This window comes from Dama dama, chromosome 20 (assembly GCF_033118175.1).
Source record: "Dama dama isolate Ldn47 chromosome 20, ASM3311817v1, whole genome shotgun sequence".
Classification (NCBI taxonomy): domain Eukaryota; kingdom Metazoa; phylum Chordata; class Mammalia; order Artiodactyla; family Cervidae; genus Dama; species Dama dama.
The window spans coordinates 107,051,061-107,076,875 of NC_083700.1; the positions used below are offsets into that span (position 1 = coordinate 107,051,061).

The window sequence follows — 25,815 nt, forward strand, 5'->3', positions numbered from 1 at the left end:
GCTTCTACATACAAGGTCATATCCTCTGTAAATATAGTTTTACTTCTTTCTTTTCAATTTGGACCTTTTATTTCTTTCTTGCCTAAATGCTTTGGCTAAAACTACATATACTACATTGAACAGAAATGCCAAAAAAGGGCATCTCTGTCTTATTCCTGTTCTGAGGGGAAATTTTTTCAGTCTTTCATCATCAAATATGATGTTAGCTACGATTTTTCATATATAGACTTTATCATATTGAGAAAGTTTCCTTCTATTCCTAGTTTCTTGAGTGTTTCTATAAAAGGGTGTTGGATCTTTTCAAATGCTTTTTTCCCCTACATCAACAAAGATTACCATGCTTTTTCCCTTCATTCTATCAATGTGGTCTATTACTCTGACTGATACTGTAGCTAAGGAGGTATACAACTTACACACTGAGGGACTTGTACAAAATATTGCTGAAATAAATCAAAGAAGACCTAAATAAATTGGAAGACATCACACGTTCACTGATTATGACATTTAATAGTGCTGGGATGAAACATACTACTCAGGAGATTCAGATCAAATCCAATACCTATCAAAATTCTAATGGCACTTACTACAGAAATAAACAAAAATCCTAAAGTTCTTATGAATTTTAAAAGACCCCAAGTAAGGCCAAAACAATCTAGAAAAAAAAAAACAAGGTTGGAGGACTTATACTTTCCAATTTCAAACTTCTTATAAACAACAGTAATCAAAACAGAGACCTCCCTAGGGGTCCAGTGTTCAACACTCTATGCTCTCACTGCTAAGAGCCCAGTTCAATCCCAGTCCCTGGCTGGAGAACTAAAATCCCACAAGCCATGCAGGGCATCCAAAAAACAACAACAATAAAACACACAAACAATGAGGAATAAATTAGGAATTTGGAATTAACAGATACACAGTACCATATATAAAAATGGATAAACAACAAGTACCTGCTGAACAGCACAGAGAACTATATTTAACATCTTGTAATAACCTATATTGGAAAAGAATCTGAAAAAGAATATATACATATATATGTGTGTGTGTATAATTTAATCACCCTACTGTACAACTAAATACTGTAATTTATACTTGGAAAAAAACATCAAAACTACAATGAATATACACCATGATAAATAAAATTAACACTGCTGTATATTACATATAAAAGTTGTTAAGAGAATAAGTCCTAAGAGTTCTCATCACAAGAAAAAACTTTTTTTCTATTTAAGTCTGTATGAGATGATGGATGTTCACTAAACTTACTATGATAATCATTTCATGATGTATGTGAGTTAAATCATTATACTGTATACCTTAAACTTCTACAATCTGGTATGTCAATTAGATCTCAATAAAACTGGGGGGGGGGGGGGGGCGGGGGGCAGGGAACCACAAAGAGACTTCACACCCACCAGGATCGCTATTACCAAAAGAAAAGAACAAGTATTGGTGAGGATGTAGAGAAAACAGAAAACTCATGAACTGCTAGTGAGAATGGAAATCAGTGCAGCCTCTGTTGAAAAGTTTGGTGAGTCCTCAAAACAACAGGCAGAAAATTTCTACAACCTAACAAATTCATTTCTAGGTACCCAACCAAAAACTGAAGGAAGGAACTCAAATACTTGTAAGGTAATGCTTACACCAGCATTTTTCACAAAGCCAAAAGGTAGAAACAACCAAAGTATCAACAGAGGAACAGATAAAACAAAATGTGCTATATACATATAATGGACTATTATTCAGCCATTTAAAAAAATGAAGTTTTGACATATGCTACAACATTATGCTATGTGAAATAAGCCAGACACCAAAGGTCAAATACTTAAGATTTCACTTATATGAAATACCTAAAATAAGCAGCAAACACAACTAAAGGCAGGAGAAAAGGGCAATGGAGACTTATACCTTAATGTATATACAGAGTTTCTGTTTGGGATCAAATAGTGGTGACAGTTGCACAACACTGTTAATGTATCAAATGCCACTGATTTATACATTTTAAATGATTAAAATGATAAACTGCACATTATATATATTTCAAGAAGCAAGAGAACCAGACATGGAACAATGGACTGGTTCCAAATTGGGAAAGGAGTATGTCAAGGCTGTATATTGTCACCCTGATTGTTTAACTTATATGCAGAATACATCATGAGAAATGCCGGGCTGGATGAAGCACAAGCCGAATCAACACTGCCAGGAGAAATATCAATAACCTCACATATGCAGATGACATCACTCTCACGGCAGAAGAAGAGGAACTGAGGAACCTCTTGATGAAAGTAAAGGAGGAAAGGGAAAAAGCTGGCTGAAAACTCAACATTCAAAAAACAAAAATCATGGCATCCAGTCCCATCACTTTATGGCAAATAGATGCAGAAACAATGGAAACAGTGATAAGACTTTATTTTCAAGGGCTCCAAAATCACAGCAGTTGGTGACTATAGTCATGAAATTTAAAGATGTTTGCTCCTTGGAAGAAAAGCTATGACAAACCTAGACAACATATGAAGAAGCAGAGACATTACTTTGCCAACAAAGGTCCATCTAGTCAAAGCTATGGTTTTTCCAGTAGTCATGTATGGATGTGTGAGTTGGACCATAAAGAAAGCTGAGCACCGAAGAATTGATGCTTTTGAACTGTGGTGTTGGAGAAGACTTTTGAGAGTCCCTTGGACTGCAAGGAGATCAAACCAGTCAATCCTAAAGAAAATCAGTCCTGAATATTCACTGGAAGGAATGATGCTGAAGTTGAAGCTCAAATACTTTGACCCACCTGATTCAAAGAACTGATTCATTGGAAAAGACCCTGATGCTGGGAAAGATCAAAGGCAGGAGGAAAAGGGGACAATAGAGGATGAGATGGCTGGATGGCATCAGCGACTCAATGGACATGAGTTTGAGCAAGCTCCGGGAGTTGATGATGGACAGGGAAGCCTGGCGTGCTGCAGTCCATGGGGTCGCAAAGAGTCAGACATGACTGAGTGACTGAACTGAAGACATAAGAAATTTTTAAAGTAACTGTTCAAATATAAAATAATCATCTTTAAAAATGATTCAGGAAGTAAAAGATCCTGCTGTAGGTTAAATTGTGGCCCCCAAAAATCTGTGTACCCAGAATCTCACCTTTTTGAAATAAACTTCTTTGCAGATATAATTAATATGAAGATCTTGAAACGAAATCACCTTCGTTTAAGCTGGGCCCTAAATCCAATGACGATCATCCTTAGACAGAAAAGAACAGAAAGAGAAGGCTATGTGAAGATGGAGGGAAAGACTGGAATTATGCTTCCACAAAAACCAAAGAACATGTGGGGCCACCAGAGGATAGAAGAGACAAAGGAGTCTTTCCTAGAGTCTTCAGACATGGCATGGCCCTGCTGACACCTCGATTTGGACTTCTAGCCTCCAGAACTGTGCAGAAATAAATTTCATTGTTTAAAGCCGGGAAGTTCCTCTGGAACACAGAGACATGCTGCTGCAATAAATATCTAAAAATGTGGAATTTGAGGCGGTTCCCCGGTGACTCAGACAATAATCTGCCTGCAATGTAGGAGACCCAGGTTTGGGTCACTCAAGACAGATGGATTATGGTGGAGAGTTCTAACAAAGGACAGTCCACTGAAGAAGGTAATAGCAAACCACTCCAGTATTTTTGCCTTGAGAACCCCATGAACAATATGAAAAGGCAAAAAGATATGACACTGGAAGATAAATCCTCAGGGTAAGTGTACAAAATGCTACTACGAAAGAGCAGGGAAAAGCTCCAGAAAGATGAAGAGGTTGGGCCAAAGCGGATGTGACACTCAGGTGTGGATGTGCCTGGTGGTGAAAGTCCAGTACTATAAAGAAAATATGGCATAGGAACCTGGGATGTCAGGTTCATGAATCTAGCTAAGTTGGACGTGGTCAAGTAGGAGATGGCAAAAGGGAACACCAACATTTTAGGAATCAGTCAACTAAAATGGACCAGTGTAGGAGAATTTAATTCAGATGACCATTATATCTACTACTGTGGGCAAGAATCCCTTAGAAGAAATGGAGTAGCCATAGCAGTCAAAAAGAGAGCCCAAAATGTAGTACTTGCATGCAGTCTCAAAAATGACAGAATTATCTCTGTTCATTTCCAAGGCAAACCATTCAACACCACAGTAATCCAAGTCTAGGCTCCAATCACTAATGTCAAAGAAGCAGAGGTTGAAAGGTTCTACAAAAATCTACAAAACCTTCTACAACATCAAAAAAAGATGTTCATCATAGGGAATGATGCAAAAGGGACTGGAATGCAAAAGGAGAAAGTCAAGAGATACCTGGAGTGACAGGCAAGTTTGGCCTTGGAGTACAAAATGAAGCAGGGCAAAGACTAACAGAGTTTTGCCAAGAGAACACACTGGTCATAGCAAACACCCTCTTCCAAGAAGACAAGCGATGACTCTACACATGGACATTAACAGATGGTCAATATCAAAATCAGACTGACTATATTCTTTGCAAGCAAAGATGGAGTGCTCTATACAATCAGCAAAAATAAGATCTAGAGCTGACCTCAGATCATGGGTTCTTTATTGCAAAATTCAGGCTTAAATTGAAGAAAGTAGGGAAAACCACTAAACCATTCAGGTAGTGTTTAGTCGCTCAGTCGTGTCCAAGTCTTCGTGACCCCATGGACTGTAGCCCATCAGGCTCCTCTGTCCATGGGATTCTCCAGGCAAGAATACTAGAGTGGTTTGCCATTTCCTCCTCCAGGGGATCTTCCTGACTCAGGGATCAAACCCAGATCCCACACTGCAGGATTCTTTACTGTGTGAGCTACCCAGGGAAGAAACCAAATCCCTTATAATTGATTATACAGTGGAAGTGACAAATATACTCAAGGGATTAGATCTGGTAGACAGAGTGCCTAAAGAACTATGGACAGAGGTTCATAACATCGTAAAGCGGGCAGTGATCAAAACCATCCCCAAGAAAAAGAAATGTAACAAGGCCAAGATGGTTGTCTGAGGAGGCCTTACAAATAGCAGAGAAAAGAAGAGAAGTGAAAGGCAAAGGAGAAAGGGAAAGATATACCCAACTGAAGGCAGAGTCCCAGAGAATAGCAAGGAGAGGTAAGAAAGACTTCCTTAAGTGACCAGTGCAAAGAAATAGAGGAAGGCTATAGAATGGGAAAGACTAAAGATCTTTTCAAGAAAATTGGAGATACCAAGGGACTATTTCATGCAAAGATGGGCACAGTAAAAGGACAGAAATGGTATGGACCGAACAGAAGCAGAAGAGATTAAGAAGAGGTGGCAAGAATACACAGAAGAACTATACAAAAAAGTCTTAATGGCCCAGATAACCACGATGGTGTTGTCACTCACCTAGAGCCAGACATCCTGGAGTATGAAGTTGAGTGGGTCTTAGGAATCTTTACTACAAACAAACCTAGTGGAGGTGATGGAATTCCAGCTGAGCTATTTCAAATCTTTAAAAAAGATGCTGTTAAAATACTGCACTCAGTATGTCAGCAAATTTGGCAAACTCAGCAATGGCCACAGGCCTGGAAAAGGTCAGTTTTCATTCCAATTCCAAGGAAAGGCAATGTCGAAGAATGTTCAAACTACTGTACAACTGTGCTTATTTCGCAAGCTAGCAAAGTTATGCTCAAAATACTTTAAGCTAGGCTTCAGCTGTACACGAACCAAGAACTTCCAAGTGTACAAGCTGGATTAAGAAAAGGTAATGGAACCAGAAATCAAATTGCCAATATCCACTGGATCATAGAAGAAGCAAGGAAATTCCAGAAAAACACCTACTTTGCTTTTATTGACTACAAAAATCATTTGACTATGTGGATCACAACAAAATGTGGAAAATTCTTAGAGATTTAGTGGACTACCAGACCACCTCACCTGTCTCCTGAGAAACCTGTATGCAAGTTAAGAAGCAACATTTAGAACCAGATATAAAATAATGGACTGGTTCAAAAATGGGAAAGCAGTAGGTCAATGCTATATACTGTCACCCTGCTCATTTAACTTACATGCAGAGTAAATCACACAAAACGCCAGGCTGGATGAAGCACAAGGTGGAATCTAGATTACTGGGATAAATTTCAACAACCTCAGATATGCAGATGATACCACTCTAATGGCAAAAAGTGAACAGGAAGTAGAGTCTCTTGATGAAGGTGAATGTATTTTGCATATGGAATGGACATGTTTCCATTCCATAGTAGTCCCACAATAGCTGACTATAGTGGGTTGAATTGTGGCCCCTATATATGTCCACCCAGCACCTCAGAATGTGTGCAGAATGGTTTTGCAGATGTAATGAAGATAAAGATCTTGAAATGAGATCATCCTGAACTAGAATGGACTCTAAATTCAATGAAGAGTACCCTGAGAAGACACTGAACACACAGAGAAGGCGGCAGTGTGAGGATGGAGGAAAACTGGAGTTATACTGCCACACACCAAGGAACACAAAGCCATCTACCAGAAGCTGGGAGGCGACAAAGGGTTCTCCCCTGGAGCCTTCAGAGAGAACGTCGCTTGCCAACATCTTGATTTCAGATATCTAGCCTCCAGAACTGTGAGAGAACAAATTCTTGTAGTTTTAAACAAAATTTTTAGTAATTTGTTATGGCAGCCCTAGGAAACTAATACAGATAGCCATCAATCAAAAATATGACAAATTTAGACATCAAAAAGTATACTGATCACAGTAAGTTTAAATATACCAACTGTATTAAAATTTGAGTTTAGTGACAGCCCCTCCCAAACCTCACCTTTGGGATTTGCTTAGGTAACAATTCATTTGTCTGAAAATTGGCAAATAAAGAGGAAAAAAGAAACATTTTCTCTGCTTCTCCTATAGAAATGATATTACAGTGTAACCAAATAACTAATAAAGGAACTCTTCATAAAAGAATTCCAGTAAATAAACATAGGAGAAATGACAGAAAAATCACTATTCTAATAAAATAATGGATCAAGGCAATAATCATCAATGGCTGATAAAACTATTAGGTGATAAGTTAGGAATACCTTTGGATCCTGCTGACAAAGCCTAAACTGATCAATTTTAGTATCACTAGAAGTGTGACAACTCTTTATGTGACTCCTGGAACTGACTCAGTAAGAATTTGCAGCATCACCTAATGGAGTGACTACACACCCTAACTAGCCCGGGACAGTCCCAGCTCATGCTGGTCTCCCACTGTAATTATTAAACGGCACACTCTTTCATCCTTCAAATTGTCTGATTGGAAATACACAATCAATTCATGAATTCTTCTTTGCAAAGAAACTGAACCTAAATCTCATAAAGGTCTGCCAATTCAAGTTCTCAATCTTGGCTGCAGACTGAAATCTCTTGGGAAATTTTTTAAAATACTGATGCCTAGAATCCACCCTGTGAATTCTGATTTAATTGATCTGAAAATCAAGATCTTTATCTATTTTGTGGGAAATATGAAGGGTTAAACACCATGAGAATTCAATCAGCCAAAACCAGAATGTGGGAAACTCTCCTGGTCAGAAGAGGTAATATTTTTAACAAATAAACAGCATGGGAAAAAGTGCAAGAGCTAGAGGGGATAGCGTAAAGGAAGGGGAGGGTAGATGGTTAAAGTTAACAGAAACTTAAGATACCTATAAGCCAGATGAAATGGTAAATCTCATTTGCACAGTAATTTAAACAGAACAATTATAAAAACACACTTATTAATAATCAGAGAAATCTAAACTGGATTTAGGAGCTCAATTTTGTTGGCACTGTGGTTGTGCCGTTTACCTGTTAGAAAGGCATACAGAAGTATTTATAGATTAAATGATGTGACACCTGAGATTTCTTTGACTGTTATTTCATCAAAAAAAAAAAAAAAAGAGAGAGAGAGAAGGAAGGCAGGAAGAAATCAGAGGAGACAAAAAATGGCAAAATGTTGAAACTGCTTACTTGTCAAAGCTGCGTATTAAAAACATGGGGATTCACTGCCCCAATATATTTTTTATATTCTGCATTGATACGGAATTATGAAATATAGTAAAGTTTTTTAATCTCGCCTATGAATGTGTAATATATATGTGACTGTATATGTTTAAATTTATAAGACATGTTGGGAAATATAAAGAAAAATGAACACATGTGATCCTTGACCTCAAAGAATAGCCTATATATTGGACAACAAAGGTTTGCTTATGTATTGTCTTTCATCAAAGACAGGGAGGCAGCTAGCTCAAGCCTCTATGAGGCCAGAAAGAATGAAATTAAAATAACATTATTAGTATTCCATAAGCATAAGAAACTGGGCATAGGAATACTATTGCTAAATACCAGAGGTTGTACACAACCTGACTTTGCAAAGTCCATGCTCTTACTGCTGAGTTGAGCCATATGAAAACACATCTATGTAGTTAAAATAGTCAAATATTAGCAATTCTGTATGGTACAACCTAATCCTATGTTAAAATTCATTTCTCTTTCTTTTGCTAAAATAATTACATACAGTTAACTCATAGTAAAATAATCAGAATATTTAAAGGAAATGTCAGTCTTCTTTAAAAAGTGGTTGATCTAAAAAAAAAAAGTGACTGATCTAACACAGAACTCAAAAATATCTTCTAAATATCCAGAGAAATTGCAACTGTACATTTATCTACTTATATTTTCTTTATAATAAAAGCATTCCATTTTCAAAGGAAGCATAAGCTTTATCCATTACGTGAATCATTGCTTGAAAATATTTAGTGTATATTTCTTAAAAACAAGCCTGTGAGATGCAAAGATATGTTTTAAGGTTATCACAAGATATATTTCACAGGCAGAAAGTTAATGTGATGCTTCTTAAGAAATAATTTATATCAATGTGATTTAAATATATTTCAATGTTTTGTTTGCCACGCCATAGGGCATGCAGGATCTTAGTTTCCCAACGAGGGATCAAACCCATGCTCCCTGCAATAGAAGTGCAGAGTCTTAACTACAATTATTATTTTAAAAATCAAAAATTAGGGAACACATGTAAATCCATGGCTGATTCATATCAATGTATGGCAAAAACCACTACAATATTGTAAAGTAGTTAGCCTCCAACTAATAAAAATAAATGAAAAATTAAAAAAAATAAAAAATAAAAAATTCCAGTCAATGAATTCTGAACCAATACTATTATGTACACATATTACCTTGTATCATACATATTAATAACTAATGTATGTTTACTAAGGGTTTCCCAGGTGGCACTAGTGGTAAAGATTCCACCTGCCAATACAGGAGATGCATGAGACCCAAGTTCAGTCCCTGAGTTGGGAAGATTCCCCAGAGGAGGAAATGGCAACCCACTTCAGTATTCCTGCCTGGAAAATTTCATGGATGGAGGAGCCTGCTGGGCTCCAGCCCATGAGGCCACAAAGAGTCAGACATGACTGAGCGACTAAACACAATGTTTATTAATTACTGCATGTTGATATAATGAATTCTAACCTATACTGTTTATCAAACAGTACAATTTTTCAAGTGGCACCTGATCTTACTTTAGTCTAATGTATCATGACCTTGAGCTCTGTCTGTGCTGCAGCTTCCTCATTTGTAAAACAGGACAGTAATAGCTGACTACTATTTATGGAATTAATGAGGACTAAAAAATACACTACATACAAAACCTTTAGAATGACTGGCACGTAAATGTTTATAAATATTATCGTTATTTATAGAAGTCTCTGCTAGTTACAAGATGCGCACTGTGAAAACAATTCAGGATCGCTGTCATCATTAGAATGGTCTCTTCAAAATGCCCTTTATACAGTCAATGCATTCTTAAAGTAGGTAACTTACACTATGCACATGTGAACTGCAAATATTTTTAATGATATGTACCACCACATTCTTAAGCAACACATTCAGTAGAAAAACCAAAGATAAAAAGTTAATTAAGGAATTAAGAGGGATTAACCTTTTGCAATTTTTTTATTATAAAATAACAGAAATACAAAACAAAACTTCTCCATAATCCCATCACATAGTAAAACCAATGTTTTCATTTGTTCATGTTACTTTCTATTCCTTGTCTACATGCATGTTCAATTTTAACATATTTACAATAAGAACATAGTTTACATTTTCACTTTAATTTTATACCCCAAGAAATTTTCCATTTTGCAAAATTTTCCCTTAGTCTCCCTTTTCCTTTCTCATCCCCACCTGCTGAAGATAATCAATGGTAACAGCTGACATGCGTCCTCCACAACTTTCTCCAAGCTCATACATATACAAGTATAGACACATACGTAAGGAGGAGAGAAAGATCAGTTTGTTTTTACAAAAATGGAAGCATACTACTTAGATACATATGCTTTCTCTTTCTTTTAAACATATGCCAAACATATATCTCAAAGTTAATATACAGAAAAGTTTAAATATGAAAATGGATACAATCTACTAGACCAGGTAATAATACATACATTTACAAAAGTTATTATTTTGTATGTAACCTTTGAAAAGATAAAGGAATTTCACAAAAAAAGATGGTCACCAGATTTAGTCAGAGCTCATGCTTCATAACAGTTTATTATAATAACCATGCATAAAATAATCCCACTACTTACAAGCCTACTTTATGAATTTTAAAGCTTAGTTCAGAAAATAAAAATTTTATAATCTTAAACAAACTTATAAATAATATCTCAAAAATATCCTGACTTCAAAGAAAGTGTGTGTGTGTATGATACTGGCCTTCATATGAACTTGGTTCTTTCTACAGAAGAGATGATAGATGGATGTGGTACTCACCCACCCACATATTCTGCTTCTCCATGTTTACAAATTGAGAGATGGCGTTCAGATATAGTCTGAATACAATTAAATCAGTCTTACCTTAGGTATTACTATTGTCCTAAGTGCCCATAAACATAAAAATAAGACATAAGGCAGACCTACAAAGAATTTAAGGTTGTGAAGTCAATAGTTTTAAAACACACTCTCCCATCTAACCATAATCCAAAACAAACACAAGATCCTTAAATCTAGATTCACAAAGGAGAATCTGGGATATAAAGGGTGATATGAAAGATTAACAGAAGGTCCCAAAACTACAAACCAGATAACCTGGTACCCAAGCCGTAGAGCCTCTAATACAAGTAAACTACCAAAAGTCAATTTTTGAGTCCCTATCACATAGAGGTCATAGGTATTAGAGGTTCAAAAAAGAATATAATGGCCCTATTTATGGAGTTCACAACTTAGCAGACGAGTCAGAATATGTAATTCTAAATGATCATACATACCATATACCATAGCACAATGCCTAATACACAGTTCACCAACAGGCACAGGTACTCAACAATTTTTTTGTGACTTGTGATTATAAAAATCAAAGGCAGTAAGTATAAAAAACACAATACCATATCATGAATGCAATTTCAGATTAAATAAACATTATCTAGGCCTATGTAGTTTAACTACCTCAAGGCAAACAGATTATTTTAAAAGATATTGTATTTTTATTTATTTTTAAGTGAAGGATAATTGCTTTACAGTATTACATTTGTTTCTACCAAACATCAACATGAATCAGCCATAGGTTTACCCATGTCCCCTCCCACTTAAACATTCCTCCCACCACCCTCCCCATTCCACCCCTCTAGGTTGTTATCCAGCCCCAGTTTGAGTTCCCTGAGTCTACAGCAAATTCCCCTTGGTATCTATTTTAAATATGGTAATATATGTTTCCATGTTACTCTGGCCATATCCCCCCTCCCCCCCACCTCTCCTTGTCCCCCGCCCAGTCATGTCCATAAATCTGTACTCAATGTCTGTGTCTCCACTGTTGCTCTGCAAACAGGTTCATCAGTACCATCTTTCTAGATTCCATATATATGCATTAGTATACAATAATTGTTTTTCTCTTTCTGACTTACTAGATTCATCCCCTTCATTAGGACTGACTCAAATGTGTTCCTTTTTATGACTGAGTAATATTCCATTTTATATATGTACCACAGCTTCTTTAAAAAGATAGTAGACTTTTGTACATACTCCCCACTAACTGCTCAGAATACACATATGCAACCCAGGTAGAGTTCAGTGCAGGGAGACAAAAATATGGGGGGGGGAAAGGCACATGCATCGTGTGCACCATTTAAGACAACTCTACTAAACATTCTAACAAATATCAAAACCAAAATAGATTATGGAGCCTAAAAGAGACTGACTGTAACCTTCCTCCACAATGAAACTGGTAAAATAACAGGGAAAACCTGTACAAGTGCTCTGTATGTTACACGCTGTTAAAAATAATATTAAGTTTACACTGATATCAGTGTAGCACCTTTTAAGTGTATTTGAAGAGAAAGTAGTATTTAAAATCTAGTTGAATTTGTTACCAAAGTGCATAGATGTTTTCCAGAACATTCTATCTTCTATGGTGAAAATAACAACAGCATTAGCAGCAACTGGGTTCAGAGATGATCTTGAATTCTCATCTAAAATAATTTATTCTGAATATATTTTAACAGGTGGGTCACATGCCATATGCCTTCACTCAAGCATAATGAGGATCCAGTTTAAAACTGGCTTAAAGTATGAAGAACAATTTAAACTTTCAAAACACATGCATTCCATAACCAATATTAATCATAAGTGAACTATTTGGACATACTATCATACAATTTAATTTGTCCTATGAGGAAGACCTAAAGTTTTCTAAATCTAAGACTATCAACAATAAACTTCAATTGCTCAGTATACTACAGTGAAATGCGAATAAGAACTGATAAAGTGATAAATGTGGATAAATATTTGATAACACAAGTATAGTAAAATGCTAATGATAGAATCTAAATGTTGGGCATTATGGACACTTCCTGCATTTTTTTCTAGTTGAAAATATTTTCCTAATAAATTGTGGAAAAAACACTACTTGACACTTCCTTGGTTATTTATCATTTAAACTTTTAAGGAGAGAAACATAGACTTTAAAAACTCCTATGCAGGCACTGTAGTTGGGACAAATAGGGATTCAAATCCCAGCTAAATCTCCTAACTAGCTCTCTGAGTTACTTAACCCCTATACGCCTACATTTCCTCCTGTGCAAAATGGGTCTACATAGTAAAATGACTTAAAGTCACTCAGTCGTGTCCAACTCTTTGCAACCCCATGGACTATAGAGTCCATAGAATTCTCCAGGCCAGAATACTGGAGTGGGAAGCCTTTCCCTTCTCCAGGTAATCTTCCCAACTTCCCAACTCTGGGATCTAACCCAGGTCTCCTGCACTGCAGGCAAATTCTTTACCAGCTGAGACACCAGGGAAGCCCATAGTAAATGTTGAGGTTTAATTCTTCCACTAAAGCACAGTGCCAGGCACATGGTAAGCACTCGAAATGTTAGCTGTCGTATCACTGAGATTGCTAATTTTATGATAAATCGAAAGATCAGGATTTAAGCAGTAATTTTCTAGGCAGTTAGCTTAACACTGAGTTGATCATTTTGATACCATTTACAAAAAGGAAGATTCCTAGTAGGAAACTTACTGCTTAACACGCACGCTAAGGGAGGAGGGAGGCGGGGGGGAGGGGGGACGGTGGTAAAAGAAAAATCTAAAAAATACTGCTCAATTGACAGTACAGTATTGTTCTCCATCTGAAAAAAAAAAAATCACTCAGAATTAAATAAGAAAAGTTTCAAGACAAACTTTAAAAGGCACTCAACAACTCCTATGTAGAATTGGCTTCACCTCTGCAGGTTGGTTGGATACATCCTTGTTATGACAAAACTTGTCACACTCTTCCACATTCTTAATTGTTGCTAAAGGGGCTAGACTAGAACATGACATTTATAGTTGCCAACATCTTTCTCCTAAATCAGGACAAGCCAACGAACCCATTTCTTCTGAGGTAAGAGCACCACCTCCACCTTGGTCTTGATAACGGTTATGGGGGGAGGGGAAAGAAGGCAGGAAAATGAATTTGCAATGGTATTACTGAAACACCCTCTTGGTTATTCCTCAGAAGACCCCTCCACGACTCATTCCCGCCACCACCACCCCCACCTGACCTCTCTCCTGTTAAAACTTCCAGACTCTGGTTCACTAAAGATGCACTTAAGTATCTGACACCTTTTCTCTCCCGGCCCAGATAACCCACCAACAGTGCTGGAAAAATTAAAAACACAAAAACAACAGCCCCTCCCCCTCCCCTTCCAAACAGCAGCAAATCTTTGTCCCACCTGCCGAAGGACCACTCTAAGCGCGCTCCAGACCCAAGGTTGCCTCAGTCCCGCCCGCAACCTTTCCCCAACCGGGCCTCGGCGACCCCTCCACGAGCCTACGCTTGGCCCATTCCTCTCCCGGGGCCCGGGACGCGGCCCCCGCCCCGCCCCCCGCCGCCCGAGTTCTGCCTCACCTCACCTACCCTCTTTCGGGGGCCGGACTCCACCTCTCTCTCCGCCATGTTGGGCCCCGCTTGGAACCGCTGCGGCTCCCAGCACGGTGGCGGCGGAACCTCTCGGGCCCCCGGCCCCCGCCCACACTGCAGGAATAGCCGCCTCGCGGCAGCGTCCCCGAACCTGGCCGGGCCTGGCGGTTAGAGTGGGGAGGGGGCGGATGCCGCGCGCCGGATCGGAGATCTTGAGATCCCACGGGTGCGAGCGTAGGCGGTAGGGCCTGCCCGGGAAGGGGGGGGGCCGGGACTCGGGGGGTTAATGGCCTCCAAGGGGCCCCGTGAGTAGGATTATTTTCTCTCAGAGAAATTCCTCCGCCTGCGGTTTCTTAAAGGGATCACCAAACCAGCCCCTTGCGCGCGCCCTTGATGCGCAGGCGCACCCTAAGCCCCTCCTTCCTTTCCCACCAAGCCCCCGGTCCCGAGCGTGCGCGTTGAGTAGCCCAGGGTAGGCCAAATCCTGCAAGTCTCTTTGCTGCCAGCAGCTGGTCCCACTACTCAACTATGGCCGCTTCCTTAAAGGGGCCATGACGCAATGATGAAGGAGGAATGCAAGAAATTAGTGAAAGGGCTATCTGGAGTATTGGGTGAAATGTCAGTGAGGGGTACAGATGACCATCTTGGACCTGACTGCAGTGATACCATTGTAAGGGCAAAATGATGGTGAGCTGAAGTTCACAGTGGACCTCTGAATGTGAAGAATCCCAAGCAACGAGAGAACAAGCCAGTCATCTCAAGAAGATCCAGCTTTCTTGCCTTTAGATAGCCTGATCTGAAGCACAGGGCGTAGACGGTTAAGGGCCAACTCTGACCGCCTAACTTTAAAGCCAAAGCCTTTGGTGATTTTGAAGACTGAAGCAACAACGGGAGACAGTTTTCTCAAATTTGTCCTTTGTCTAAATCGAAAAGGATCTTAGAAACCATCTTCTCTTTCCCATTGGTAAAATTGCAGCCGAATCAAGGGAAGTCATTTGCCCCAAAGCCTGTAGAGGCTGGTGTGTGATTAGAACAAGACTTGAGTCACAATCCTCCAGGCTTTTCAATGCACCAGGCTGTCTTCGAAGCAAGAAATAAATTCATTCTTCTCTAGAAGATTAAAAGTGAAAATCCATGATCTTTCAAGAATACTGTAATTATCCTCTGAAGATGTGTGACGGTTTGCAAATACTGTGTGTCTTCATTCACTTCCACTGAAGGAGCTTTGAGAATCTGACTTAAAGAATGAGCATCTTTAAGCAGAAAACTGGGAAGTAGATTTGGGTCTGACTTGCTCTGAAACCAAAGCTGAAGACCGCTGAAGAAAATGAGGACTTGATCCACTCTTCTTCATCCATTCCAGTGTCCCATCCCCAGGTGGGGAGAAATTGCCCTAATGGAGTTACAGTTAGGGGTAATCATATAAGAAAGAAATACAAAGAAGTTGCTTCCGGAACAGTCTTTCCTCATGACAAGAGACATTCAGATGCAAATGAGCAACTCAAAAAAATTACAGGATAATGGCATGTAACTTTTGTATGTCACGTTAATTTTTATATATTGCTTGATAGATGTTTTTAAACTAAGAAGTTTCCTAATCCATCACATTTTGCTGAAAAGTATCTGTAAGATTGCTAGGTTTCCATGCTGATCTTTGCTCACTCTTGTTCGTCTTTAATTTCACTTCTGGATGAGAAAGAGGAGAAAAAGACTAAATAAGTAAATAAAAGTATGTTTCAGCCCGAAAGAATTTAAAAAGAGATGTCAGGCTCTTTAGTTCCATGTTAAGAACAAGAAGGAATTAAAAAGAGCAGCCAAGAAAAGAGAATTCCAGGGAATATGGGTACATGAAAGGTCTAGTCATTTCTTCTAATAAAATCTGGTGACTTAAATTTGAAGTTGGAGTTGTTAAATTTGAAGAGGAAATGGGGAACCTATAAGCCTGCTCCCCAGCTTCCCCCTTGCCCTGTGTTCTCATCTCATTCCCCCTCCCACTGTTAGAGAAATGTGTTTCTCTGAACACAGTTTAAAGCCATTTATTTCCTCCACATTTTTAAAGATGGAGCCACTGAGTCCCAGAAATAAGATGTGACTTGCTTGAGATCACACAAAGAATTAGGAACAACATTAGGACTGGAACAGACAGCCTAAAGCTGTTTCCTATATCAGACTGTTTCTAGAAGTATTGAAAATGTGTTGGGTCCTGAACAAAAGGCTGGATTTGTACATTCCAGATGATAATACAAGCATACCATCAATTTTCAGAGCAATCATCCATATGGGGAAGGAGAGAAGAGAAAACCAACACTTAGTGAGCACTGCAAGGTTACTCATATTATCCAAATTTTGTAGAGGGAATTTTAGAGGTTAAGTGACAGTCCAAGGTCATTCAGCAGAGAAACCAACTCAGAATTAAAAGCCTTTTTCTTTCTAGCTTACGCAAATATGTCATAACCTGGGGGTTGCAAATTGGCAGTCCTGCAGATGCATCTTTCCCACAGTTGTATTTGGCTTCATCATGTACAGTTTAGTCAGGTTACCTGCTCTTTGCCTCAGTTTCCTCATATGTAAAATAGGTTGCTGGGAAAATTAGTTAATACCTCTAAATCTTCTAGGATACTTTTGGTTCTAAACGCCAAAAGAGCATATCATTTTATAGATTTTTAAAAATTTTTTAACTTAAAATATTTATTGCATGCCAACCTTTAAAATGGGCTATTTCACATACAAATTTCACATAAAACTTTCTGACTTCTCTATGAACAAGTAGAATATAATGGTGTAGTATTTTGTGAGTATCATTTTAATTTTCTTCTTTAAGTTTTGTTCTAGTATAGACTATTGTCTGAAGTGTACTTCTGAGACTTATTTCCCTAATCAGGAGTGAGTAGAACAGGCTTAGTGGAGAAAAAAAGAATTTGCTAAATTTCCTTAATTCCATTTAACCTGTGAAATTTAGTACTTCCTAAGAATCTCATATTCTCCCACACTCCATAAAAGATACTGCTTCCAGCGAGGACAGTTCAGTCAGGAAGCCATGACATACTCAGGCATTAAGTTTGACTCAAAGTGTAGAGGGAAGAAGGAAGAGATAGATAAGAGAGAGAATGATTGAGAGATACATGTTTCCATCTTCCCCATTTGTGTAAAATTCCATATACACAATTATTAGATACAGTGTTTTGGAAGGAGCTTTGCAAGTGAGTGGCCCTTTAGCTCCAGTGTGATATGGAATGTATCCAGAAGTTCCCACACACCCTGCAGAAGAATAGGGAAGGTAGCCAAGAGAACTGGCTGGCAAGTGTAGACGGAGGTAACTCTACAGCTCGGTCTGGGAACAAAAAGTAGTAATCGCCAGACCTCAGGAAGAACTGTGGTTTGCTTCCAGTCTCCCGGCAAGCTTAGCAAGGCCAAGCTACAAGTTACACTGCTCATGATGAACAGGTTGCTGGACATCCAGAGAAGTCAGAGAATAGTACAAGGATATCAAGTGGATCCAAGGTCCATTTGGGTCCCAAGTCCTTCTTCAGCAATATAACATTTCCTACACAACCATGACAACACCATCTTAGGGACATGTGCAGAAGTGGAGAGAAGCTGTAGGAAGTACTTGACGTTTCTTCCCCAAAGGGGTTATTACCTAAAGGAATTCCATCCTTTAGATTCAAATATGTCCTAAACAAAATTGGACACTCAGGTATATTAGATAAATTCTGAGAATGTTTAAAAGAAAGTAACAGGGTGCTGGGATCAAAAGTGAATGGAATAGGGCCACTTCAGTTATTTAGTTTCTGAAGAACTTCTAAACCCTGGTTTTGGGAACCTGAACAAATAGAAAGGGAATTGGGTGCCCCTCTTGTGGACTGCCACTTGTAGAGGGACACCTTCCTTCTTTCCCTGCTACCTGGTAGGACAGTTTCAAGAATTCCACAATTAGAAAACTTGCAGAAGATCTTAATTTCCCCTCTTTCTATCCCTTGCTTTCACCAGAATATGAGGAGGAAAAGTAATCTATTGTTTGTCCCTGGCTTCTCCCTCGGATTTCTTGATGTCATAGGAACCTGTCTTCCCAGATAGAAATGGTCTGCCATATATAGGCTCTTATTTGCCACTGCTGGGACGTGAAGCATACTCAATTGATTCAAGGCTCATAAAAGAGCAGATTTTTACATTATACAAAGAAGGATTCTCTGTCAGCCACTGGCTTCCCTGATGGCTCAGTGAGTAAAGAATCCATCTGCAATGCAGGAAACATAGGAGAGATGGGTTCAGTCTCTGGGTGGAAAAGATCCCCTGGAGGAGGAAATGGCAACCCACTTCAGTATTTTTGCTTGGGAAATCTCATGGATGGAGGAGCCTGGCAGGCTACTGTCCAAGGGGTCGCAGAGTGGGACACAACTGAGCACATATGCACGCATGCACACATGTCAGTCACTGAATGACCTTAGGGCAGTTACCTTACCTTCGTGGGCCTCAGTGTTCAAATGTAAGGTGATTAGTTCAGGTAGGGTCTCACTGGCAGCACCAATTACCTGGTAATGACACTGGGGGTGTTGTGCAGAAAACATCTGTTGGGTCACATTTAGTTACAGTAACTAATGAGTGATGTCTGCCACAGATCAGATAGGGGTGGAGGGAGCTACATTGCCCATTACATATGCCATCCCTAAGCTAAATGCTCTACTAATTACCCCCTATTCTAGATTTTTTTGATTCTTTAAATTTAGGTGACTACTGTTGAGATGTAGCATTTTAATCTCACTGTTTTGAGTATTTGCCATTATGCCAATGGGAATGGAGAGAAGGGATGGAAAAAAGGAGTTGATCCTCCAATTTAACACTGCCCTTTGAGTAATGAAGATCCAGAAATCTGGTCCACAGCTTTTTCTTGAACCAAAGCTTTTTAATTAGCTGCAAAAAAAACCTGAAGATGGATTCTTTCGTTAAAGGATAACTCTTATTTTTCTTGTCCTAATATGGAGAAAATAATGCTTATCTCCTTTTCATGTACCAGACCTTTGTGCAGAAAATTTTGTCTTAAAGAATGATCTTTAAATATTATTTTTTAATTAAATTAAAAAACAATTTAAAAATCCTCATTCTGAAATGAGGACAATAGAAAAAATTAAAATTAAGCAAATAATAAAATAAGTTTCTGTTCCTTTGTGAGAAAATAAAAAATAATAGTAAGAAGGATCATGGAAGCTTTTCAGCTTTAAGGGCCTGTGTGCCTGAGGAGAGTGGTTCAGAGGACTTAACACGTAAATACAAATAAAATTAACAACTATCTGCCAAAAATGATAGGAGAAATGGTGAATATTCAGTTTAACTGATAGTTAATACATATGTTCTGCATGAATTAATTTTCAAAAATTTAGAATATGAGAGTATAATTCACATAAAAATTATTCAGATTAGAATTTAATCTTGCTTTGGTAGTTTGAAGACAGTCCAAGATTTTGTAGTGCAGCTGGGTTATTAAGTCAAGCATCTTAACTTTCTAACAGACGGTATGGGGCATTGGGCTGAATCTTTCCTGACTTACATCTTGATGTACACTAAAGCAATAGGGACATTTTGTTTGTCATTTTTCAAAAAAATAGCTTGCAGTAAATTGCGGGGAAGTTGTTACTGAAGTGAAATTGTTTGGATTCCTTATGACAAGTTTACTGTATGTTTTATTAACAGAATGTCCACATTTTCAATTCAGTTTTTTCAGGGAGTGTCCATCCAACCAGTCCATCCTAAAGCAGATCAATCCTGGGTGTTCATTGGAAGGACTGATGTTGAAGCTGAAACTCCAATACTTTGGCCACCTGATGTGAAGAGCTGACTCATCTGAAAAGACCCTGATGCTGGGAAAGATTGAAGGGAGGAGGAGAAGGGGACGACAGAGGATGAGATTGTTGGATGGCATCACCGACTCAATGGACATGGATTTGGGTAGACTCCAGGAATGGTGATGGGCAGGGAGGCCTGGCGTGCTGCCGCTCATGGGGTCGCAAAGAGTCAGACATGACTGAGCGACTGAACTGAACTGAGCTGAACTGAACACCCAATGAGTGCACATTACATTGTCCTCATGTGAAGATATTTTCCCCATTTCCCTTCACTAAAAAGTGACCCACTAAGGTTTGAATATTCTCTAGGTATGTAAGAGAGGCTCAGAGACTGGAGCAGAGTCAGCTTTACAGGCCTGGAAGATGGGAACTTTCCCGGGTAAATTTCATCCATCACATAACTCATTGGCTGCCTCTATTGACATCTTCAGTCCAGGCCTTACTCTGAGCTCTAAAACCTCATATCCACTACATGATGATTTAACATAATTTACTTATTTATAAGCCTAGCATGTGTCAGAAATTAAGGATACCAAGATAAATAAGATAAGAATTGATATGGACATGTAATTAAACAATTAAAACGGGTGATATGAGACAAACGAGCCTGATATGGTAGGGAGCACAGAGGAAGTGTACCAAAGCTTTTTAGACTCCAGTTAATGCAAGTGTGTTTCAACTTGAACCCATTAACTTTGTCCCCACCCAAACTGATACTTCAAGAAACTAAAAACAGATGAAATGCAAACTATGGGGACTGACATGACTTGTGAGAACCTAAGTCCCTTCAAGTAACCCTATACTACTATAAGGAGAATTGTGGGTCAAGAGGATTGGTTTTTTTTAAAGATGGGAATATTACAAATTAGTAAAATTGTACAAATAGTAAATATTACAAGTAGTAAAGCATCACCAAATATATTGGAAAGGTCATATGGACAACACAGTATGAAAGACCTCTGCCTTCAAGATGACACAAACTTTGGAGACAAAGCTGAAAGATTAGGAGAAGGCCAGGAAGTGGATGATGAGGTGGGTGAAAAAGAAGAAATCATGCATCATGGGGCCAACCCGTCTTCAGAAACCAGTGCTCCATCCAACAGTTAATCCTTGGGAAATGCATTCTGTAACATTGTCATGCATGCAGGCCAAGTCCCTTCACTTGTATCTGGTTCTTTGTGACCCTATGGACTGTAGCCCACCAAGTTCCTCTGTCCATGGGATTCTGTAGGCAAAAATACTGGAATGGGATGCCATGCTCTCCTCCAGGGGATCTTCCCAACCCAGGGATCGAATCTGTGGCTCCTGCATTGCAGGAGGATGCCTTACCGCTGAGCCACTGGGGAAGCCCTGTAGAGTTGTTATAGTTATTGGTTTATTTCTGTAAAAGAAGGTGAATATCATTGGACTGCTTCTTCTATAAACCTTGTTCTTCAAGTCCTAGCATGAGAGTAAAATTCATGACTAATAAGGATATATTAAAGATGAGTATATTTAATGCTGATGAGTTAGATATTTTGAAATTTCAGGGAAAAAAAGATAAAGGACAGAGCCTGGCAAGTCACAATAATTGTCATAAGACAGCTGAATAATCATGAAATATTCTTATTTTCTACTACAACCGTAATGATAATAATAACAACAACAGTGCTCTCAATAATATGGAAATTATTTTTCAAAAGGAAAGTTTCAAAGAGTTAAATTTAAAAATCACCCCCTGAAAAGAATATGTATTTGCTCAGATATGCATTTAAAAATCTGGAAGGTTCCACAGGAAATGAATAGTAGTTACCTATTTGGGACCAGATGAGGGAAGATGGGGGAGGAATAATCTTAATCATATACTTTTAAAATGTTGTTAATTATGTAAATGTAAAAATAAGTAATTATTATTATTACCCCTTAGAAAATAGCTATCTCCTCCTTCTCTGGCAACCACCATTCTACTTTCTGTTTCTATAAATTGGACTACTTTAGATACCACATATATATAGAAGCATACGTATTTATCTTTCTCTGTCCAATTTCACTGAACAAAGTCTTTGAGGTTCATTCATATCATAGCATATGTCAAAATTCCCTTCCTTTTTAGAGGCTGAATGATATTCCATTGTATCTATATACTGCCTTTTGTTTATCCATTCATTTGTTAATGCACACATGAATTCCTTTCACTTTTCAATTATTGTGAATGATGTCTCCATGCATATGGATGCACATGTATCTCTTTGAGACCCTACTTTCAACTCTTTTGGATATTTGTAATTCAATTTTTTAAAACAACTTTACTACATACAATTTACGAACCATATAATTTACCCACTTAAAGTATACAATTCAGTGTGTGTGTGTGCTCAATCCTCAGTCATATCCCATTCTTTGTGACCCCATAGACTGTAGCCCATCAGGCTCCTCTGTCCTTCAGATTATCCCAGCAAGAATACTGGAGCTGGTTGCCGTTTCCTACTTCCGGGGATCGTCCCAACCCAGGGATTGAACCTGTGTCTCTTGCCTCTCCTGCATTGGCAGGTAGATTTATTTTACCACTTCACCACCTGGGAAGCCACCATACAATTCAATAATTTTTACTATATTCACAGATACATACAACCAACACCACCATCACTTTTAGAACATTTGCATCACCTCCAAAATACACTTTCACTATGACCCTCCAATCTCTCCCACAACCCAACTGGCCATAAGCAACTACTAACCTACTTTCAGTCTCTACCGAGTTCTCTATTCTGGAAATTTCATATGAATGGAATCATATAATATGTGGCATTTGTGAACGGTTTCTTTAGCCTACTATTTTTGTGGTTCATCCATGTTGTAACATGTATCAGTACTTCATTCGTTTAAATAACTGGATAACATTCTGTTGTATGGACATACCATAAAATTTACAAATATTTCAGTGCTGTCAATTAGTCAAATAGTTTTGAACTTTCCACATATGCTAACAAAAATTGGAAGGACTGATGCTGAAGCTGAAACTCCAATACTTTGGCCACCTGATGTAAAGACCTGACTCATTGAAAAAAGACCCTGATGCTGGGAAAGATCACAGGCAGGAGGAGAAGGGGACCACAGGTGATGAGATGGTTCGATGGCATCACCAACTCGATGGACGTGAGTTTGAGCAAGCTCCGGGAGTAGTTGATGACAGGCAAGTCCGGCGTCCTGCAGTTCATGGGATCGCAGAGTCGGACACAAATGAGCAACTGAACTGAACTAAGAAAAATCACCTAGAAAGCCCACCATTTGTAATGTCTCCAAAAGCTTTGAATAAATATCACCTAATTGCAAAGTGAAGGCTAAGGAACAGCAATAAGAGAAGACATTCAGGCAAACTTTGGGAGGAAAAGAACACTGAATACACAGACAGGCACAGAGCTGAAAAGTCAACACAGTTACCTCCCTTTGTAGCTTCAGGGGAACAACAGGAGTAGCCTGGAGGCACAGCAGGCTCCAACTCCTGGGAGACAAAGGAGGAAATCACAGGGGAAAGATCATTCATTTCCTCCTAAGCACTGATCGCCTGTCCTCTTCAGTTCCAGTTGTTCTAATCTTGGATATCTGCATATGAGACCAAAACTAAAGCGGGTACTTCCTCGTTGGTATTGTTCTTCAGTTCCTCAGGCTTGTCCCACTCTTCACTACCCCCTGGACTGCAGCCCTCCAGGCTACCCTGTCCTTCACCACCTCCCAGAGCTTGCTCAAACTCATGTCTATTGACTTGGTGACTCCATCCAACCGTTTCATCCAGTTCCATCCCCTTCTTCTCCTGTCTTCAATCTTTCCTAACATCAGGGTCTTTCCTAGTGATGCAGCTCTTCAAATCAGGTGGCCAAAGTATTGAAGCTTCAGCTTCAGCATCATTTCTTGAATGAATATTCAGGACTGATTTCCTTTAGGATTGACTGGTTTGATGTCCTTGCAGTCCAAGGAATTCTCAAGACTCTTCTCTAACACTGCAGTTCAAAAGCATCACTTCTTGGACAGTTAGCCTTCTTTATGGTCCAAATCTCAAACCCATATGTAACTACCGACAAAAACATAGCTTTGACTATATGAAACTTAATCTGCAAAATAATGTCCCTGCCTTTTAATATGCTGTCAAGATTTGTCATAGCTTTTCTTCCAAGGAGGAAGCGTCTTTTAATTTCATGGCTGCAGTCACTATCTGCAGTGATTTTGGAGCCCAAGAAAATAGTCTGTCACTATTTCCATTGTTTCTGCATCTATTTGTCATGAAGTGATGAGACCAGATGCCACGATGTTAGTTTTTTGAATTTTGAGTTTTAAGCCAGCATTTTTGACTCTCCTCTTTCACCTTCATGAAGAAACTCTTTAATTCCTCTTCACTTTCTGCCATAAGGGTGATGTTATCTGCATATCTGAGGTTATTGATATTTCTCCTAGCAACTTGATTCCAGCTTGTGCTTCATCCAACCTATCATTTCACACGATGTACCCTGCATAAAAGTTAAATAAACAGGGTGATGATAGATAGCCTTGACATACTCCTTTGCCAATTTGGAACCAATCCATTCTTCCATGTCTGGTTTTAACTGGTGTTTCTTGACCTGCATACAGGTTTCTCAGGAGGCAGGTAAAGGGGTCTGATATTCCCACCTCTTGAAGAATTTTCCACAGTTTGTTGTGATCCACACATTCAAAGGGTTTGGCATAATCAATGAAACAGAAGTACATGTTTTCCTGAATTCTCTTGCTTTTTCTATGATCCAGCGGATGTTGGCAATTTGATCCCTGGTTCTTCTGCCTTTTCTAAAGCCAGCTGGAGCATTTGGAAGTTCTCAGTTCATACACTGTTGAAGCCTCACTTGGAAAATTTTGAACCTTACTTTGCTAGCATGTGAAATGAGTGCAATTGTGTGGTAGCTTGAGCATTCTTTGGTACTGCCTTTATTTAAGATTGGAATGAACTGACCTTTTCCAGTCTTGTGGCCACTGTTGAGTTTTCCAAATTTGCTTGTATATTGAGTGCAGCACTTTCACAGCATCATCTTCTAGGATTTGAAATAGCTCAGCTAGAATTCCATCACCTCCACTAGCTTTGTTCACAGTGATGCTTCATAAGGCCCACTTGGCTTTACATTCCAGGATGTCTGGCTCTAGGTGAGTGATCACACCATCGTGATTATCTGGGTTGTGAAGATAGTTTTTGTATAGTTCTTCTGTGTATTCTTGCCACCTCTTCGTAACCTCTTCTGCTTCTCTTAGGTCCATACCATTTCTGTCCTTTATTGTGCCCATCTTTGCATGAAATATTCCCTTGGTATTTCTAATTTTCTTGAAGAGATCTCTAGTCTTTCCCATTCTATTGTTTTCCTCTATTTCTTTGCATTGATCACTGAGGAAAGTTTTCTTATCTTTCCTTGCTATTCTTTGAAACACTGCATTAGGTATATCTTTCCTTTCTCCTTTGCCATTTGCTTCTCTTCTTTTCACAGCTATTTGTAAGGCCTCCTCAGACAACCATTTTGCCTTTTTGCATTTCTTTTTCTTAGGGATGGTCTTGATCCCTGCCTCCTGTACAATGTCATGATCCTCCAT

At 38.9% G+C, this 25,815-nt stretch overlaps 1 protein-coding gene across 5 annotated transcripts in view; it reads right to left on the minus strand.

Moving 5' to 3' along the window:
• Positions 1 to 14,778, minus strand: part of ZMYM4 (zinc finger MYM-type containing 4) — a 156,502-nt gene extending 141,724 nt beyond the window's left edge. Inside the window, exon 1 of one of the 5 annotated variants that reach the window (XM_061122426.1) lies at positions 14,381 to 14,778. In XM_061122426.1, coding sequence (XP_060978409.1) covers positions 14,381 to 14,428 — 48 coding nt within the window. In that variant the 5' untranslated portion in view covers positions 14,429 to 14,778. The remainder of the gene's footprint in view (positions 1 to 14,380) is intronic. The other 4 variants (XM_061122427.1, XM_061122425.1, XM_061122430.1 and 1 more) reach the window with 4 other exon arrangements.
• Positions 14,779 to 25,815: the final 11,037 nt, after the last annotated feature.